This window comes from Myripristis murdjan, chromosome 8 (assembly GCF_902150065.1).
Source record: "Myripristis murdjan chromosome 8, fMyrMur1.1, whole genome shotgun sequence".
NCBI lineage: Eukaryota > Metazoa > Chordata > Actinopteri > Holocentriformes > Holocentridae > Myripristis > Myripristis murdjan.
This window is the reverse complement of record NC_043987.1, coordinates 21,019,212-21,036,035: the sequence shown is the minus strand read 5'-3', so window position 1 is coordinate 21,036,035 and position 16,824 is coordinate 21,019,212. Positions and strand designations below refer to the sequence as shown.

The 16,824-nt window shown below is 38.4% G+C and overlaps 2 protein-coding genes across 3 annotated transcripts; both read right to left on the bottom strand.

Annotated features, from left to right (window-relative positions):
• Positions 1–473: 473 nt before the first annotated feature.
• On the bottom strand, positions 474–11,768 carry stxbp2 (syntaxin binding protein 2). Of its 2 annotated transcripts, none has more exons than XM_030057437.1 (19): positions 11,693–11,768; positions 9,920–9,969; positions 9,754–9,835; positions 8,450–8,526; positions 8,263–8,338; positions 8,037–8,140; positions 7,794–7,942; positions 7,618–7,702; positions 6,579–6,709; positions 6,344–6,451; positions 5,999–6,056; positions 5,814–5,879; positions 5,252–5,332; positions 3,158–3,299; positions 2,925–3,031; positions 2,727–2,825; positions 2,541–2,626; positions 1,379–1,539; positions 474–1,230 (listed from the first exon to the last, which is right to left on the bottom strand). In XM_030057437.1, exons 1-19 carry the CDS (start codon positions 11,727–11,729, stop codon positions 1,151–1,153), a joined length of 1,779 nt encoding a protein of 592 aa, XP_029913297.1. In that variant the 5' UTR covers positions 11,730–11,768; the 3' UTR covers positions 474–1,150. The 2 variants fall into 2 exon arrangements, with proteins under 2 accessions (XP_029913297.1, XP_029913298.1); XM_030057438.1 differs by having other exon boundaries at positions 1,379–1,536; positions 11,693–11,729.
• Positions 11,769–13,953: 2,185 nt separating this feature from the next.
• Positions 13,954–15,828, bottom strand: pet100 (PET100 cytochrome c oxidase chaperone). Its single transcript, XM_030057471.1, has 4 exons — positions 15,704–15,828; positions 15,399–15,485; positions 15,244–15,276; positions 13,954–14,505 (listed from the first exon to the last, which is right to left on the bottom strand). Exons 1-4 carry the CDS (start codon positions 15,728–15,730, stop codon positions 14,416–14,418), a joined length of 237 nt encoding a protein of 78 aa, XP_029913331.1. The 5' UTR covers positions 15,731–15,828; the 3' UTR covers positions 13,954–14,415.
• Between the last annotated feature and the right edge of the window lie 996 nt (positions 15,829–16,824).

Sequence of the window (16,824 nt, the reverse complement as noted above, 5' to 3'; positions counted from 1 at the left end):
AATCCCACGACATTTTCCTCAAACCTAAAACATTTGTCAATAAGAACAACTCAAAGATATGTGAAGCCTGGAACTCCTCCATTTACATTCAACAGTAAAGTTTGTGTATGGGCAGTCTAGCATTAAAATGAGATTTTAAGATAACCCTTTAATAGTGCTGAAAAAAAATGTTCATGTTCTCATCAGCTCCTTTTCCATTTCAGGAGCTGTACATAGATGTGACTTCATACATTTGGTGGCAGGACTCCTCTCTCTACTTTGTGTCTGTAATGGAGAGAGTAGTGAATATTTAAACTGTAGGCAAATTGAGCTGTCTAAAGGCATACTGTAGGGAAAACAAGTTGATGGCTTTCCCTTGAAGAGAAGTCAGGGGACTTAGCTATTTCAATCATTTGTGAGGTACTTAACCATTCATAGACTTTCTGGGGGTGACTGAAAACTCTCAGAAAACAGACAATGGACAAGGCACAATATTGAGTGAATATGATATGCTTCTTTTATTAAATATTTTTTTCCAAAGACAATAAAGAAACAAAGACCCACCACACTCACTCCCATTCTTACTACATAAAAGTTTGTGGTAAAAGTGCAGGATTTCAGAAGAAGACAGCAGGTGAGACATTCTGAGATGAATTTTCAAAGATGGGAAAATTGCACCAAGGGTAAAAATGTATCAAATAATGGATATGACTGAATATATTTCTCCCATTTTATATACCTATGAGAATTATAGTGCAATTCGGATTGAGATTATCCCATTCTGTGAAGTTGGTGCAATTGTATGAGTACAAAATATAAGGGAAATTAAAATTATTGTCACAAAAATAAGAATTTGTGAATTTAGACATAATTACAGCATAGGGTACCCTAATCAAACAATAATCATGAGATTCTTTGTTCAAATTAAATATTCTGAATACAGTTTCAATCACAGCAGTAGTATATACACATAATCCATTTCACAGCAAGCATTAAAATAAAAAGAACATTCTAAAACAGGGGGAAAAAAGAATCCTTCATTTATTAAGCCTAAAATTTGACTCTTTTACTTCAGATGTCGGAGATGCTGTAACAAAAGACCAGTACCCAGCTATCTCAAATGAAAGACATGCCCCTTATCCTAGAGTTCCTTGCCTGCCCAGAGTCTTGTCTAACAATCAGGGTTAGGCACCTGGTCCAGTCTCTTCAGGTCAGTGAGGAAGCTGGTTGGTGTAAGGATGTGAGAGGAGCCTGCCAGAGGGAAAAATGGGTGAAATGATACTCGTATTACAATCTTGTGATTGCTGCAAGCCATGTGAGAAGGCAGAAACGAAACTATCACTTTTTAAACATTTATGACTAGCAAAAGTACAGAGTACACCTTCTTCCTAGTGCTTACCAATCAGCACCTCCCATTTCCCTTCAGTAGCTCGAGTGACCTCGTAGGCAGAGCGCATCTCTGAGTGTGACACCCCACCGATCACAAAAATGATGAGCCGGGGGCCGGAGCGATATTCTGAAGGAGATTTGTTTTTGTGCCAGTGTCCAAAACGTGCACTGCTGTAAATACAAAACAGTTATTGAGTGACTAGGTCTCTTAATAATCCTAAGGCCTGTTTGTGAGCTTTTAATTCTCTCACAATGACACAATCACTCATTGGCCATCCCTATGTACTGTAATATAGCAACTGGGATCCTGCAAATATAGTGATGCAATGCTTCTCTTTGATTTGCCAGTGAGTAGAAAATTCCCCCTGCTACTGGAAAATATTAAACGTGAGTCATTAAAAAAAAAAGAAAAAAGAAAAATTCAATCATTCCAGGTAAAAATCCTGGAATAACCAACTATAAAGTCAATGTTTAGCAATATACCATAACATGTATACAAATGACAACTTAATTTGCCACACAAGCTGTAACAAAACCCAAATAAATAAAAATAGAATACATCGCAGATAATCCAAGTTGGGATATTCAACATGTCAACAAATTGTAAGCAAAGAGCTCAGAAATGAGTTATATACAGCATGGATATCAACAGCTGTTGCAGTACTAATGAAATATCAGTGTTTACATTAATGACTACTCAGATTTAAATGCTGAAAAAAGTACTTTGCCAAGCAGGAAGGAGACAAAGCATTGTGCATTAGTAAAGATTATCAGTCAACCTGGGTCGCTTAGAGTGGTTTGTGTAACCACCATAATCATGATGGAAACTCAAAGGGGATTATGGGACATTCAAAGTTAAACTGGCTTAATTTCACCTTTTCAGCAGTTCACTTCGTCTAAAGCCTGGTCGCAACTTAGTTACAGGGATAAAAGCTTTGATGTGCCAAAAATAATCTGTCTGCCACCTCAGTTGATCACCCACTTTTGTATTGCTTAAAAAAAGGCCATATTTTAAAATAACATTTTCCTGGAAGGTTATCAAAAAAAGCCAAAGGAGTGGTATTTTTTTCCCTTTACAATTACTTTCCCCTCTGACCCCTTAACCTAACTTCTCTGATGAGGTAACACCGTGTCATATAGTATGAAAAAAAATATCCTTTTTCAGGACCCACCTGACGGCAGTCTGGGTTGTGGTGATGGGAACAGGATCAGAGATGAATGGCCACTGCTTTCTGTCCAGTTTGTCATCTATGGCATTCTGTGACAAAGAAACAGAGATGGTGTAAAAATGTCATCCAGCTGAAGGGCAGAGTCCCATCATGTCCGTTACACCCGCGACCTCTTTTAGACTTTGATACCTCCATGATGTCCTTAATGGTGGGTGTCCACCTAGACAGCTGGTAGGTGCTTTCAGTGCGCTCCTTCCGCTCTGGCAGCATTTTCCCAGTATTGGGGCCCTGTCAGAAGAACACAATTTGTTGAACAAATGCTAAAGTAATGTCTTTATATAAAAAAGACCAATGTGACTATAACCAGACAGACATCAGGAAAGTTACCTCCGATATAATGTTACAGCCCAAGTGCTGCAGGTTGGTGATGATGTTGCTGTCTGCCTGAATGTTAGCATGCTGGATGAGCTTGTTAAGGTTCTCTTCCCCAATGCCTACATAGAAAGACACATAATACAACCTGTCAAGCTTGCACTCTACAGTAGCAGTCATGTGGACAAGTGTGCTTCTCTGCACCAGGTATTGGTGAAGACGTGTCAATTCCTGTACTGAGGGCCTACCTTTTTTCTTGTGGAATATGTACAGTAGTATGATTCGGATCTTGTCATAGGCCTCAATTTCATTGTTGAGAAGCACAGGGACAATGCTTTTCATGGCATCTTTTAAAGGTTCTCCTTCTGCATTTGACCCCATTGCCAGGTCCTGTAGGACACACCAGTGGTTGAATTTTAACAAATATCAGAGTCTGAACTGTAAATTATTATGCATCTTACAAAAGTTTCATTTTTTACTTCAGTAGAAGGTTTTCTATTTTGCTATCATATCTATATGGATTTCCACAGAGTAACAATGACATACTGGGATTTCAGGAAAGTGAATGCTTGTGGTAGATTCATAGGAACACGATAACTTCTGAACTGCCGTGGTGATGGGTATGCTGTAGTGAAAGTATTTCTCTAAAGTTAAATATGGCTGTTTAGCTGCATGCCATAGATTTGGTGTATCTGCAGCCTTTCTGAGGCCTGTCTCCTTACCGTTTTTCTTTGTCCTACAACTCTCTCACATGACCATGCCATGACCACTGGACTATTGTCAGGATCCTATAACGCTAACACTTGCACATTTTATTACACACACTTGTAAACTGCACTGGGTCTGAGTGTCAGCAAAATGTTTCACCTTATAACGTGAAATGTCAAACAAGTAAGCAAAACATTCTTGAATGAAGAACTTGGCTTACAATACATAATAAATTCCAGAGCTGAATGTGTAATCCATCAAAACCATTCACAAATACTGGCTACTTAACTAAGGCTTTTATACTTACACCTAGCTTTGGGATGTTCCTAAAAAGCAAATCTGAGTGTTGTCTAACCTTGCTAAAAATCTCTGGCTAAGCTTTTTGGTGAATTTGGATTAAGCCTCATGTCAGGCCAATCAAACTTAAAACTGTGCAAGAGTAACTGAAATTTGAGAACAGGTAGCAATGCACTACAATTAGTGTCATTCATTTTTAATATAGTTGCATACACACACTGTATTTAGTTGTGCCAAACAATGCAAAACATTTATACAAGGACAGCTGACAGGACGCTGTGGCTGTTTGGCTAAAGCTGTCCATCTTAGAGCCAACACATGCCCATAGGATTAAAGAGACAGCTTTCAGACATACTGAGGCTCCATTAGTGTGATGGAGAGCATCATTCATACAAAAAGGCCCCATTAACACTTACATCTCATAATACCACAGCCATGCATTGCTTATCATTTCTTCTGTGCCTGTGATTCATTTGATACAGGTCTAAATCTGGCAGAATACACACCCTCAGGCAGACAAAGCATGGTTGTCATATTCAGACAATGTACTAGAGCTTGGCTATGGTCTTGGCCATGGCTTTATCCCCGGCTCATGTTGATGGAGGGGATTTCTGGATCGCGAGTTCTACATGTGTCTGTGATATTAAAGGTCTTTACTCTTAGTAGTGACATAACAGCTTCCTCTGCATTACTTTACATGTAAGGAGGTGATGTCGTGTTTCAAGCTCTTTACGCAATATTATCATTAAGATTCCCCATTAACTATCACCACAGTGCCGGTGGTGCTTGGACATATCCCGGAGGAACTATTAATAAATAGGCTGGCGTGGCAAGGTCACTTGCCATGCTGAGTGAGTGAAAGAGTATAATTCCATATCAGACATACTAACCATGGTGGCTAACGTGTTGGGACTTTAGCAGAAAACACTTATATAAAAACTACAGAGTAGCTGCAGTCAGTTTTACCAGTAACCATAAACACTGAAACCTATATAATCTATATTCAACTCTTCACAAATATTCCAACTTTGAATCTACCTGAAACTTAAATTCCACAAATTCTATTTCCAGAAAACAGGAGGTTTAATGAATTTAACAAAACACACAACTGCCCTCACAGTGCATCTAAAAACACTTCAGAGAGTTTTATTTTTTATTTGCCATTGGTGTTTGTATGTATGTTTGTTTGTATGAAAATATTATTTGTTATGATGAGATCTTATTCAATTTTTAACTCTCATTGCCAAGCATGTTTTAGACACAGACAGAACAGCATTTTTGGCATCACTTATGAGAGCCTGGACAGTATAGACTGTATGCTGCACAACAGTACTGACCTGTTCCACCTCACAAAGCTTATCAAGAGAGGCCTTGAATTTCTTCATACAGGCTTCTGCTAGGTGCAGGTGAGTGGAGTACTGTAAATAAAGTATGTTAAGTTATGTATACAGTGCATATACTCATCAGTAATTACAGACATAAAAAAAAACACATTTGTGACCCTGAGTACCACAGTTAAGGTTTGTGAACATGAAGATTTTTTTAAAGCTAGAAACAAATAATATATACTCATCTAAAGGAATGACTGTTTGTGGACAATATGCCAACGCAGAGTTAAAGTGCACTGGAATATAGGCACGTTCACAAGTTCAGAGTGGTGTAGAGATTTAAATGAAAACACTGACTCCATAAAATCAGTCTCAGAATCACTGTCACAAGAGGAGATTCAGACAGTGTCCCTGAATGAACTCAGATGTTTACAAACCCTGACTGAACTGTCCGAGAACATGTGAGAAACAACAACGAAATAAAGAGGATTATCTGTTTAAAATAGAAAGATTAGAGATATATTGGAGAAAGAGATGACTTTTCTTAACGAGAATCACGTTACAATCTTACCAAGCTCAGTTCTTTCTGATATTGTGGCATCTTCTTTAACATCTGTGAGAGATCTTTTATGTTTGCCTGAAGATCAAGAGACATTTTTACTCAAAGATGGGGCAGGAGAAAAATTCAATCTTAAAATTCTACCACTAAAATCTATAACAATGGAGCAAAAAACAAAAATTCCCATAAAAACTCACATTATCAGTGGACATCCTTTTACTTTCACAGAAGTTGCGGAGAAGTTCTGTCACTTTCCTGTAACAAGTTTAGTAAAAGTCGAGTTACCCTGGGCAGGAGCAGTATCATTGTTACTCATAATTTAACTAGGAGTTGAATATAAATTTTACCAAACTGAAATGTGCCTTGACTTTTTCTTAAAACTAGAACTTCAGAGTCATGATTCCACCCAACTAGTATATGTAATATTTTTTTAAAAATCAATCCTCTAACCAAATGAAAGCATCTTCCAGCAGTGGCTGAGTAAGGTGACAAGGAAGTCCATTTGTACAAAGATGGAAGTCACTTAGCTGTTTCAGACTTACTTGGTGACATCTGCTATGTGCATGTGTCTGAGCTGAACCCACAGATCATCATCTTCATCCAGCAAAACCTCTCTATCCCTTGAATCCCCGATGCCAGTAGTCTGATACCTTAAGAATTAAAACAGGGGCACAAAACTCAAATGAGTACAGGGAAACGACATGCCCACAACAGCATGCACACAGACAGGCCAATCAAGGGAACAGAGAGCTGACCAGCAGTCAAGTGTTTACTTACTTGTAAATGTCCTGTTTGATATCTAGCAAGTCATAGACCATTGCCTGGAACGTCAACTCGTGCAGAATAGGTGAGATGGGGTCAAAACCACGATCGACAATCAGTAACTGGGATCTCGCTTTATCAGCACCCTAAAAACAATGAACATTATGAACGGCTGATTCAACTAATGAGAGACTGGAATGATGTGCAGTAAACGAGGATATAGTCCGCATGCAAGAACAAAATGTTGTTACTGGTTTCCAAAATGTCTGAATTTGTCTGCTCCTTCAGCGGGCCTATATTTACTTGGATCAAACCCTCCGTTTTGGTCCAAACTTTTGAATTTCTGGCATGAGTATAGTTAGGGCTGTGATGGTAACTGCATTACCACAATAACACAGTCATGTGATGCCTACCACCAGCTTGAGCTCATTACCATCAACACCGCAATTTTTTTTAAAGCACCAGAGAGGGGGAGATACACAGGTAATGCCTCCGTATTTCTCTTCTCCCGATAGGTGAAAAAAATAGCCTGAAGTCAGGCTTTACAATTAAGATACTGATCAACACAAATCCCAGGCACGTCAACATTCTTTCTAGAACAGATGTAAAGTGATAGAAAGAGACAGACCTAAAATGGTGCAAGCACTTCAGCTAACACCTGCCTACAAATTGTTCATGTCAAGAACAGTCAAGAATAGCGTATTCAAGATATGTGGGACAAAAAGAGAATGGTAATACATGCCTTTTGAGGCCCATCTCAGGTGCAAGGAAATGTCAGCTAAGAGACACAGAGAAGAAAAAAGAGCAAGGTCCAGCAAAGAGTCAGAAAAGCAAGTAACAGGAAATAAAACCCAGAAACCACAGAGATAAGACACCTTGTTAAGTAAAAAGCTGAGTAATTTAAATTAAACTACAATTTATCATCTAATATGGAAAAAACAGATTTAGATGAAATAGCAGTGAGAGAAGCATTTTGGCCATAGAATACAATAAGGCCAGTAGAGCAGAAAGGAAATGCCACAAGTGGTGGTGTAGTGTTGAAGCGTTTCTTCACCTCTCCCATGCTGGGATTGTCAGCCTTATGAGCATTAAGACGCTGGTAGACCTCCGTGGCCAGTCTGAAGTTCTCGTCTGGGCCCCTAAGAGACAGGATGGAATGCAACTTTGAACTGGTCATGTAAACTTAGTGAAACACCATGTTCACCTAATGTGTATGCAAGACTCCTTTACCTGCGGTAGCGGACTGCAGGGTACTCTTTCAGAGTGTCACACAGGGTGGCAATCTGCTCAGCAAGATTCTCCATCATTCTGCCTTTATCCACAGATGAAACAGGACTATAGAAGGAGTGCATGGAGGTGGGATCGTCAAGGGAGAAAACCTGCAGGGATGACGGGAGTTGAAGTTTACTTTAGTCAGGCCATGACCTTTTCAGGAAAATCAAAACCTGAAGAAAAGTCGTGTCAAGTCCCCACCTGAGATTCATATGGCAGAAAAGCAACATTGATCTCTTTTAAAGTCTTGATGACCTTGGCAACTCTGGATCTCCCAATCTCAGTAAAGAGACCATCTGGACAAGCTAAAGAGGAAAAAAGTCATCAGCATACTTTATATCATTATTAAGAATACCAATCCCATAAATGCTGTAAGAAGCAAACTTAATGTGCATATCAAAGATATATGCACAGCTCACGATCTTACTGTCAGTGAAGAAGATGTGTGCTGCTTTGTAAGTGAAGGCTGTTTCTTTGAAGTCATTGATCAGAGCTCGAACTGACTGCAATTCAAACACATTTTTAAGAATTACTAGGTATACAGGGAATATCAAAATGAAACACCGAAGGTCAGGACACTACAAAGGGACAACTGAAAGAAAGACATGTCTCACCTTTTCAACTGGTGAAATCAGATAAATGGCATCCAGACTAGAGATGGGTTCCCTGCGTTTATTGATATCCTCCACAACTGTGCAGCAGAAGGGAAAGGGAACATAGTTCATTACAAATAATAGGATTCAACTGGCAATAACAGAAAACACGAATATAAAATGAAAAGCAGTAATACAACAAACCAAGACAAGTGACTTCAGTGCATGCTGGCATGAATTACAAGTTTGTGTTGAATTCTAGTGGAATGACAGCTGAGGTGCTCTGTTGCTCTGCTTGGCGCAGATGGGTCTGTGTGTCGACCAAAATGCCAGTGCTAAATTTTTTTTTATCTTTTGCGCCGAGGAAGTGGTTGAAATGTATGCAATTGTTTTTACAATTGCTCTTTGGAGCAGAAGGTTTGCTGTCTGACACATTTTGTGGTTTCAAAACCGATGTTTCATTATATTTGTGATTAGTCTGGTTAGCTCATCTCTTTTCTTTTGGTCTTCCCTATAAATGAAAATAAACCTAATACATGTGGGAGAAAATACAAAGCTACCAAGTTCTTGCTGTCTTGCATCCTCCTGTGCAGAGTTATATTTTTGGAGATGAACCACAAGCTGCAGCATCTGGCTTTGCGTGCTAAACCAACACAACAGACACCTATGGCATAGCTACTGTAGCATTTTGACACCGGACCATAAAGTGGCCCTTGCATGCTTTTCATGCTCATCAAACCTGCCAGTCATCACTCATGTCCTGAGGACAGGGGCACTGTCATTCCAGGATAGATCAGTCATCAGGCTCATTGGCTTTGTTTTGACAAATTAAGACCTTGTTTCAATAACCTTAAAACTCCTACATCCTATAATAACCACCAAAAACTTCCTTAGAATATATGCTGTATCCCCAATTTCCTCTATAATAAGGATCTCAGGTAGCTGATAACATGAAATAGGTACAGTTCATACAGTGTATGACCTGACAACCTTTACTTCTTTCATCCTGGTCATATAAAGACAGATTTATAATTTATACTATAAATAGCTAATCCATCTGCATCTGTGGTTCCTGCTTAGTTGGCAGATACTGTTGCTGTAGCTAACTTGGACCTCTCTAAAAAAGTAACTGTGTAGAATGATGCAATACCACAAGACATGTGATTGGTTAACTAGACCACTTTGTACTTCTGTGTTCTGCTGTCGATCTCTGCAATACAGAACTGGAAACATTCATACCTGTGTAGCCCACTACAGCCTAGTACAGTGACACTTCAACATGAGAGTATATTGGCCTTAAGACCATAAATTTACTGGAAACTTACTGGTCACCCCCTCTGCCAAAATATCAGACATCTTGCAGCAGGACGATAGAATTCGCATGCTCATGTGATCCACAATGAGGACCTGGAGAAACAATAAAGTCTGTAAGTTAAAAATTCAATGAAACCAAGTCAGGAAATTTCTGAATGCTTTGAATTCAGCTGTCACCTTCCATTCTCCATCCTTCTTCACACTTTTGATGACACCATTGAGGATTTCTGTAGCAAAACAAGACACATGTTATGGACTAAGTGTCACTGCCATCAATAACATATGAGACATATGAGAAAATAGGCACAAGCGGTGCCCTACTGGATTTACAGTTAAATAAAAAAGGCAGGCAATAGTTAGAAGTGACAACAGCAGTAACTTCAAGTTTATAAAGATTAGTCATATTATGTCACAACTCTGAGTCAGCAACCAGGAACTATCTTTGAACCAATCCTTTTATTTTTTACCATTTATATTAACTTTCTGATTCGCCATTTGAGTGTAAATTCCTTGTGTTACACTCAAGTTGACCAGCTTATGGGGATCAGGTAACACAGTTGGCCCCCTGGATTCCCAGACACAGCAGCTGAGGTAACACAAGCAACACAAGCTTTCATACCACTGGGGGAAAAAAAAAAAAAAAAAAAAAAAAAGCCCACAGCAAGCTTGTAATGAATGCAACATACTGACAGTGACGTTTTAAGTTGGTATATATACAATACATTTTGTATGCTGTCAATACCAATGAAAAAGCCCCTACACTAGTATGGTCCAACCAAGCTTAATGGAAAGACAATGTTTGGAGTACAGAGGTTGTTTACCAGGTCAAATTCAGTTTCTTATTATTATCATCAGAGCCAGTGACAAATTAAATGACATCAGCAACCAAAAGCAGTATTTTAAATAGGGGTCAAAAATTCATTGTGACGGCCCACTTTAAAAATTGAACTTTATGGTCAATTTGCAGTGTATCACAATGCTCACTGTGTACTGTATTTTGTGTTCACGCATTAGGCCTGCCATTTAGAGATACATAAGTTGCCATTCAAGTGAATGAAAAGTCATTGTTGAATTCTTACTCCACCCTGGCTTGGGCAGAGTCAGTGTCAGGGATATAATTAAATGTGGACAGCAGTGCATGAGGATTTGATTGATTCTGAATGTCTGATGTACCCACTTATCAAGGACAGACCTTAGCGGAATTCGCCAGAATCAATACTTGCCTCCCACTGCATTGTATATTTTACAAACAGCAGCTGTATCTTGCCTAAAATATTTTACTTGTGAAATACAAACGAATCATTCAATTCCCAAATATTTGAACATATCCATTTAGAACATTTTTTGTGTTTTATTATCATTATTATTATTATTATTATTATTATTATTATTAATCAGTCAAGGTACAAGGCTGTAACTGCAACTAATTCACTCGTGTCGAAGTATAGAAAAGCTGAACAACGGACAAGTGCCGCAACAGATACTATTACAGCTACTAAAGCTTAAAAAAGCGACTTAACGCTAAAGCTTTTCAAGTCATTTCAGTGTGAAGTGCCGCTCATACTTCCTCTAGCTAAAATTAGCATCACGGGGCTCCCGATGCACAACGAGCGGCTGAAGCTAGCAACCCGCAGGAAAAAGTTTTACTTGTACACACAATGGAGCAGTGTCACGACAATAAACAATTACCTACCCTCCTTGAACACTGATATCAAACTCAAATTTAATCCTTTGGTGCTTCTTCTTTTCTTACAAAGGTTAACGTTAACATTTTTGAAACTGACGGCAGCAGGAAGAATCTGTTGGGGCGACTCGCTCATGTACTCACTGTTACGTTTGGTATTCACAACCGTCAGGCAACTTAAAAAGGGACATTTTCAGGTTAACTATACCCTGTGTATGTCTTTAACAAATAAAAGAGCACAATATTTCAACAAATAGGTAACTTACTTTCCCCCACCACCGCTTTCAACCCACTCGGTGCCATCTTGACAGTACTTTGCCACCAAGTTACTTCCTTGTTGATTTTTTTTTTCCTGTTCCTCCACTCAGCACTAGAAAGCGAAACATTACCACCTAGCGTCTCATCCCGGTATTACATTCCAAGTGTCCAAAAAATAAAATAAAATAAAATAAAATAAAATAAACCCTAACCCTAAAATAAAATTTAAAAAAGCGTTAATTTTTCTTGAAACAAATGGTGATAACCTCTCATGAAAGCTTTCATTTGAAAAAACAAAACAAACCACATTGTCATATTTCTATAGGAGTGCTATAACATAATCTTACATACTTAATACATAACATTATTAATGTGTCTGTGGTACTCAGTGGTGGCATTATGCTGTCTCCATCGTACTTAATGGTATTTTTAGCTCCTCTGGCATTGCTATAATAATCCTGTAATATTCCTATGGGACGTACAGGCTATATTTATTGTGATCTGAACAGTAAAGTGAAGGGGTTTATCCATAAATATGTACATTTAATCTTTTTTGTTTGATGTTTGAGTGCATTGAGGCCATTTGGCTTCAATCACTATGCTTTCATTTCCTTTTGATCGCATTTTCTGTATTTTCTGTTTGTCTGTAGGATTGCCTGAGGTACAGGAAATACAGTATCACAGAAGGAATATTGTCAGCCAGGAATTATTGTATTATGAAACACTGTAAGACGATATGTTTAATTCCGAGAAATAAAAAAATGACAACTATGAAAAAGAACAGCTATTAGAAATAAATACACCCACTCATTGTGTCCAGAGCCTCAGGACACTGACTGTGCCAGTCTGAGGGTATCAATTGATGAGCTGTAATGGAAATTTACTGCTCATATCTGCAAATGTAATGGAAATTTACTGCTCATATCTGCAAATGTAATGGAAATTTACTGCTCATGTTTGCTTAGTTAGTATGCTCTTGATTCATATTTTGAAACCTTTGTCACACCTGGGCAACGTCTACTAGGTTCCTGTTTTCTGTGTAATTTCTACGCTTCTATTTCTATTTCAACGCTTGTATTTCCTTTGTAATGAACCCAGACATGTGCAGCGCCTAGACCCAGACAACGGCCCCGGCCTGCACGCGTAAACTTTTGATAAACTCTTCTTTCTAGGAACTTGAACTCTTGACTCAAGGGACTTGAACCTTTACTCTGAAGAGCTTGAACTTTTGACTTGTTTCCTTTACCTAATTTGGAAATGCCACGTGCCAGCTGCGTTCAGACAGGATGCAGATGTGTTGAACTATTGTACGATATTTTCTGTATGTCTCTGCTTGTAACCACTCTGCAGGACTTCCCTGCAGACTGCCTTGCACTCTGCTTGGTTCTCCTCTTCAGCGCTGAATAATAAAAATACACAAAGACAACTTATTGATTCCAATTCCTTATTTAACCATTTAAGAGAAAGATCCACGACAGAGCCTTGGGAAATTCATGATGTTGTCAACCGTGATGGATGAGTAGTTACATATTTCTGTTTAGAGTTGTTGGTGTCAAAGTAAAGGCCTAACAAGAACTAACCAAAGCTCAGAAGTAGTAGGAAATAGTGAGTGTGTAGGTCTGAATGTGACAGTGTAATTTTGCATTTGGCACATATGTGAAACCTGGGTGATAATATATGAAATGGTGCTAGTAGATTATCCTGTCAGACCCTCCACAATACACCTTTACACAGCTGTAATAGTTACATCTGTACTCCAGTCTACACATAAATGTAGTCACTAAGGGTGAGCACAGATAGGTAAAGAGTAATTCTATGCTTTCTATTTGAAGTCTTCTTTTTTCACTTGAGTTTGACCCATGACTGTTGAACCAACCCTTAATCATTTCATAGTTTCATACAGAGAGAGAGAGAGAGAGAGAGAGAGAGAGAGAGAGAGAGAGAGAGAAGTATTTTCCATGTTAAGCAGTGTTTTATTTTTTCATTCAAGTTGAAATGTTTCTTAAATATTGATTTATACTCCTGGCCTTGTTCTCTCTATTTAAGGATGATGTCTGGATACTCACTTATGTTTTCTGAGTAAAATTATATAAAACGCAGAGTTTTCCCTGCCTATCTATACCTCAAAAACAGGCTATCTACCTCAGACCTGCCTCAGTCAATCTGATACACTCAAAACCACACCCAAAGCTTGTCTGCTTGTTTTTGTTTGATTGTTTTGTTTTTTGTTTTCAAGAAACAAATGAATGCATCTGTTATAGTAATCCAATTACATGAGACAAAGCAAATAAATTTTAATGAAAGAAAACACTAGAAACTGGTGTGTTAAACATACAAATGCACATATCATACATCATGTAAAATAAATAATTACATTATTATATCTGATCCAGTAAGGTATTTAGTGAAAGACCATCAAGTAATTATTTGCTGACACTGCCACCAAAGCAAAACATACAGAGTGATCATGGCATTTGATAGTGCTTGGTTTCAGTCCTGGTCTTGTGGGACAGTGTGATCAGACAGAAAACAGGCATCATCAGGCATCAATAATCCCCGGAAACACACCCAACACACCCTTGGGGTGTATAATCAACTCAGTGATTTCCGAGGTGTCATGCTCCAATGCCAATGAAACCACTTTCCTCTTTCAGGAAGAAACAACGTTTTTTACAAGATGCTCTTCCAGCTGCATTGTTGTGGAGACTGAAGCCGTCCTGCAGCCGAGTCCTCAGTTCTCAGACTCCACATCCATCTCCTTTAACAGCCGCTGCTCTTTACGCGCTCGCATCCGCTCCTTGAAGTCCTCCAACTCTTTCCTCTGTAAATAAATAAATAAACAAATAGACAGATAAATAAATACTACTACTACTAAAAATGATGATGATAATAACTACCCAATCACAAGGTCATTTCTGCAGCTAGCATGATAAAGTTATATTCACAGTGGGTTCTTTGTTTCTTCTTAAGAGGATTTAAAATTGACCTTGTGCATGAAGGTGTCGTATTTGATATCAAGATTAAACATGTTATTCTTCAAGGGTTTAAAAAAATAAAATCACGTCAAATAGTAATGCCTTGTGGCTATTGGAGCATGTCTTGAGGGGAAATCCAGTAAAATTACTGATTTCAATACTTTAAAAACAAACAAAGAAACAAACTTCCAACCTGAAACTGCATGGTCTGCAGATACGATGTGAAGTGAACCACTTTTAGATTACGCAAATGTTCAACAGCGGAAATCCTTTGTCTTTAAATTTGCTTGCAATCATAATAAATTCAGAGAGAATATTAGGCATAAAAGAAGACATTATCGCAGCATCCCACGTATGAGCTTTGACAACCTCTGGATTAACTACAATTAAGTGCATTTAGGCACAAATAATTAAAAAAAAAAAAAAAAAAAAAATTAAAATCTAACCATAATATACTGTAGGTGTGGAGGTTATAGAGCTAGTTATATGTCTGCCCAAAATGACCCAGCCCATGTGAAGCTTGGATGTGTAGGTTTATCTCTCATGATGCGTTCACTTGTATTGTTTCTATCAAGTTTACTTACATGCATCCGCTCATCAGGGGGGAAGATCTCCCTCTGGACACCGTTCATTGAGACAACACCAAGACAAGAAGACATCAATGTGTTATTTCAACAGGAGCTGTAACAAATGGTTGACTGAGATGAAGAGCCGCATGAATGCCAATCACATTACTGACCTTCCTCTTCACGATGTATTCCTCAAAATACTCAGCCTGATTAGAGATCCAGAACATGGTGACGGGGAAAGACAGATACAGCATCATCTGCTCGACAGGAAAACAAACAGAGCATTGTGGCGGCTGGTAGAGGAAGACATGCAGTTGTTATATCATGACCGCACTGATGCTAATGCTAACGGCTAAGTTTATAAGCAAAACACGTTCACTTTCACCACGACAACAGCAAGAACATTAAGTGTAAAACGGCGATGGTTATAGATACATTCCGATATCACAAAACGTTACAAATATGTTACACTTACTCTGAATATCTCGATTTTGACACCCATGTTTTCCTCTCCGGTGATAACTCAACCTTCACATGCCTCACTTCCGGACTGTCTACCCAGCACTTGCACAACGACCAAGACGTCCAATCACTGTTGAGCTGCGGCGCATGCACAGTGGTTTCCACATGAGGAAAAAAGAAAACAGACCCTAAAGATTTTGGTTTGTATTTGAGGGCTTTTGCAGCTATAAAAATAGTATTGGCCTCACTCAAAACCCCAAGATGGAGTTAAAACAGCTCTCCTACGTATTTGCTAACTAAAAAAAAAAAAAAAAAAAAACCTGTCAAGGGGATAGCCTGGTGTATAAATACGTATTTGCTAACTAAAAAAAAAAAAAAACCTGTCAAGGGGATAGCCTGGTGTATAAATACTGCAGAAAAATGTCATGCAGCTACTAAAACAACAACAACAACAACAACAACAACAATAATAATAATAATAATAATAATAATAATAAATACACCACAGAATAACCCGCTGCGGAAATTAAAATAATCTTAATATGAAGTCACGAGTAGCTGAATTATAATTTTTTATATTATTTTAATCACTTGTTATTCATCATAAGCTTTAAATATAGGGAGCATAGATGTTGCACACTTTTAAAGAAACCTACTAGTTATTAAAGTTACCTATTAGTAAATTAGTATTAAACCAGTAAAACATTTGCATTTTCTTCGCTAAAAGAAAAGAAATAACTAAAGGGGGTCTGTGCGTCACAAAGGTCTTGGTGAGCCATTAACTCCAGGTCAAACTTTTGGCCAGAAGATGAAACAAAATGCACGAATTAAGACATGATCCCGCTCATAATACAGTGTCATGTTTGACGTTGTTATCCACTGGGGGGCGCTGCCAACCACCAGTTCTGCCCAGCGGTCAGCTGTAATATCTGCACACAGCCTTTTGACAGTCACTAAAACTCAAACCTGTTCAGTGGCATTTTGATCTGTACGGGCATCACCGGATCGATCATCATATTCTGTGCATTATGTGACAATGACCAAATAATAATGATGATAATTAGGCCTATAATAATCCTGCATGGTAGGGTTGATAGGATTAACATGGTTATTTGTTTTGAGGAACACAGTATT

Excerpts from the sequence above, each read along its gene's own strand:
- stxbp2 (XM_030057437.1), bottom strand. The coding sequence starts at position 11,729 with ATGGCACCGAGTGGGTTGAAAGCGGTGGTGGGGGAAA. Across the intron at positions 8,141-8,262 it reads ACACATCTTCTTCACTGACA|CTTGTCCAGATGGTCTCTTT; the intron begins GTAAGATCGTGA and ends TTTCCTCTTTAG. Across the intron at positions 2,826-2,924 it reads GCTGTAACATTATATCGGAG|GGCCCCAATACTGGGAAAAT; the intron begins GTAACTTTCCTG and ends TTCTTCTGACAG.
- pet100 (XM_030057471.1), bottom strand. The coding sequence starts at position 15,730 with ATGGGTGTCAAAATCGAGATATTCAGA. Across the intron at positions 15,486-15,703 it reads TCAAAATCGAGATATTCAGA|ATGATGCTGTATCTGTCTTT; the intron begins GTAAGTGTAACA and ends CCTGTCGAGCAG. Across the intron at positions 15,277-15,398 it reads AATACATCGTGAAGAGGAAG|AGGGAGATCTTCCCCCCTGA; the intron begins GTCAGTAATGTG and ends AACGGTGTCCAG.